This window comes from Pterocles gutturalis, unplaced genomic scaffold, assembly GCF_000699245.1.
Source record: "Pterocles gutturalis isolate BGI_N339 unplaced genomic scaffold, ASM69924v1 scaffold8097, whole genome shotgun sequence".
Taxonomy (NCBI): domain Eukaryota; kingdom Metazoa; phylum Chordata; class Aves; order Pterocliformes; family Pteroclidae; genus Pterocles; species Pterocles gutturalis.
In genome coordinates this window covers 3,674-6,840 of record NW_010110205.1, presented here as the reverse complement: position 1 = coordinate 6,840, position 3,167 = coordinate 3,674, and the positions used below count along the sequence as shown (strand labels likewise).

Below are 3,167 nucleotides of genomic sequence, written 5' to 3'. Positions count from 1 at the left end.
CTGGGCAGCTCTGCCATTCCCAGCCTCGAGGACTCTTCAGCAAAAGCCTTTTCCACCCCTGTTGGCCCCCTTCCCATCCCTCTCCCCCTGGCAGTGCCAAAGCCGGACTCACGCAGGCGTCTGGGAGTTTTATCTGAGAGGAGTTTCCAAGTAACTGGAATAGTTGAGAATGTGGATTTTTTTATCTGCGAGTCGCACACAGATTAAGGAGCCATCTCAAAGGAACACCCATTTATCCCATTAAAATTAGTGGTAGGTAAAATGGGAAAACGAGCAAAACCAAGCCAACCGCCAAATAAAGCAGTCCGTTGTCCTGTCCCGAGTTCATGTGGGTCACAAGACTCCCTTTCACATTGATTAATTTTATTTTCCCAGAAGTATATAGCGAATCTGGATAAATTTGAAGAGAAATGCTGGTTTCCACCTAAAAATAGCAATTTGCTCGAAAAATCTGAATGACGTCTTGTCTGCTTTTTGCTACTTGTTGCTCGTGCGTCTAATCCTGCGCAGAGCAGAGCTGAGTGCCCGGCTCAGCGCTATCAGCCTGATCTCATCCAAACGGCAGCGCCAAGTGACGTCAGAAGTTTGAGAATTGCTGACAGCACACTATGGCCAACTCCAGATGGAATATTTCCCCCTGGGACAAGATTTAATATCAAACCCCAGCAGAAAACTCTCTGAGTCACTTGTAGTAAGTCCAGCGGAGTTGGAGGTGCAAAGAACGACTCCATCGAGCTGCGTTTGTCCTGCTGCATGCCATAGAGGAGCGATTTAGTGATTCCTGCTCCAGATAAAGTTGGTTTTTCTCTAAGACAACAGACACGCGGCAGAGGCAGGATGTGCCGTGGCAGATCCCTGCTCTTGGAGCTGCGGTTGCTCTGACGTCGCTCGCCGATGGAGGGGGGACACGTCCACACCTGAAGCTTGTCCCAGGTTTTGTTTGAGCCGTGTTCTGAGAAATGCACCAACTGGTTTAAGGTGGTTATGGCCAGACTGTGTTGTTGCACAGGGAGTTGTTCTCCTGGCGCTACATCCTCATGGAAAAGATGCAATTTCCCAGCCCCAGTCGCTGCTCCGTGCCTGGGCTCGGTGGCCTCGCCTGGTTCATGCTGGGCCATCGGAGCTCCCTGGCAGGCAGTAGGACTTCAAACCAACCCATTTCCCTTTCTCTCGTTTCCTCTCATCACCTTTCCTTGGCTTTTCCAATCCCTTTCCAACACCCAGGCACAGCCTTACCCGGTGTTGAGGGTTTTTAAGAGACTAACGGCCGTTGGTGATGTCAGGAGCGGGTCGGTAAGTCCATGGCAGGGGTGGTAAAAGGCTGAGATCAGCAGGTACTTCTAGAATTTTCCCTGACATAGTTTAGAGGAGCGTTTGGGCTTGGGTGGTTGGACTCCAGCCACAGGATAGTTCTCAGGGCTTGAGGTGACCGGGAGCGGAGCTGGGGGCTGTCAGAAGCCGCTTTGGTGGAAGGCTGGAGACAAGGTGGAGTGGAGAAGGGTTCAGCCATGGATCCCGTCACCCTGCTTCAGTAGAGTCCTTTCCAAAGACCATTTCATGGTGAACACCAAACAGGTGATGTACAGGATTTTCATTGATGCAAACATAAGTCATTTTGACATGAAATACCTCAAACTAACCCTCAGTGTTTCAAGTTGAGACTTAGAAGCAGAACCCCAGAGCCCTGCGTACCGATCCCGCTGCCGTGCACATTACACACAGTTCTCCTTCTATATTTGTAGCTTACGTTCAAAACCCACGTTGATCTGATTATAGATCCTGCAGTATGTTCTGCTCATGGCAGCGAGATGATTTTTTTTTCTTTTAACTCTTGATGTCCCTCAACCCCAAGAGAAGAGAACTCAACCATACCGTGCAACAGAATAGAGAATTAATTCAATCCCCTGACATTAAGAGTGTTGCAGTTGGAAACCCATCAACACCTCGTAATCAGCCATCCCACAGAAATGTTCTTCAAAGGGAAAAAACAAGCGATGTCAGTTAGAAATAGACTCCCACCTTCTGCTCAAACTCCTACGAGACGCAGGAGAGCAGCGAGCCCCAGGAGCTGTGCTGGAGTGCACCGAAAGTTGAGGAAAGGAGGGAGGAAACGAAAAGTCTATAATTAATACCAAAGACGAGTCAAAGGCAGGTCCTGCACTTGGAACTATTTTCAGATGGGATGTGGCTTTTCTAACCCAACCGTGTTTTCCGAGCTAACGGAGCACATTCTCTCAGGGAATGTTACCAACCCACCTGTAACACTGTGAGCATCTGTAATACTGGAAATGAGAGAGAATTTTGGCTTTGCACAAAGACTCTCGCTGGTGGGATCAGTCCTGGCCAGAAGCAAAGCCCAGAATTAGTGTTTTTCTTGGAGAACAAGCAAACATATCCGTAAAATTTTTGCTTTGCAATTGTTTCCCTGGTTTCAAAGATCTACATCCTAAAGTGGGTTATTAAAACTAAAAATCCTCCATCTGAAGAACGCCGCTCTGTGCTGGTTGGGACAGAGAAAAGCCACAAATCTCCCTGACTTGCGATGACTGGCAGTGATGGGGCAGTGCCTCCAGCCTGCTCCCTCTCGTAGGCAGGGTCATGGTGGAATGAGTCGGGGATGGGTTGCAGGTCTCCCCAGACAGCTCGTACCTCCAGACTGGTGTTTTCTCTGGCTGTTGTGCCCCTACTGGGACACGCCCAATCTCACAGCCTGTGGGTTTGGCGGTGAGAAGCGGTGAAGGCTCCGTGTGACAAGGCTCTGTCACCCGGGACCTCAGTCACACGTGCCCGTCGATTATTTTCTGCTTATTGAGGTTCTCATCCAATTCACTGCAACTTGTGGAAAATAATAAAAGCTGATTGTCCCAATCAGCCTCTTTCCATAACGTTATGAGGTCTTTGACCTTTGAAGTCAACTAAAATGATGAATAAGATCTAGAACTGTACTGCCCTGACCCATTGCTTGGCTGTCGTGAGATGTGTTTGGTATTTCAGGCACCAGTGCTTCGGTGTCCAGCACAAAGACCTATCTCCGGATAGGAAAAAACACCACAGAGAGCCTGGCTCCTTCCCTTCACCTCTTTTCTCTCTCCCGCAGCTCTGACGGCGGCGGCCGGGCGCGGGAAGCTGGAGGTGTGCCGGCTGCTCCTGGAGCAGGGAGCGGCGGT

The 3,167-nt window shown here is 49.7% G+C and overlaps 1 protein-coding gene across 1 annotated transcript in view; it reads left to right on the top strand.

Annotated features, from left to right (window-relative positions):
- Nucleotides 1-3,167, top strand: part of TANC2 (tetratricopeptide repeat, ankyrin repeat and coiled-coil containing 2) — a gene marked incomplete at its 5' end in the record, with an annotated part of 54,518 nt that overhangs the window by 50,500 nt on the left and 851 nt on the right. The window contains one exon of the mRNA XM_010073249.1: nt 3,098-3,165. Within this exon, the coding sequence (XP_010071551.1) occupies nt 3,098-3,165 (68 nt within the window). The remainder of the gene's footprint in view (nt 1-3,097; nt 3,166-3,167) is intronic.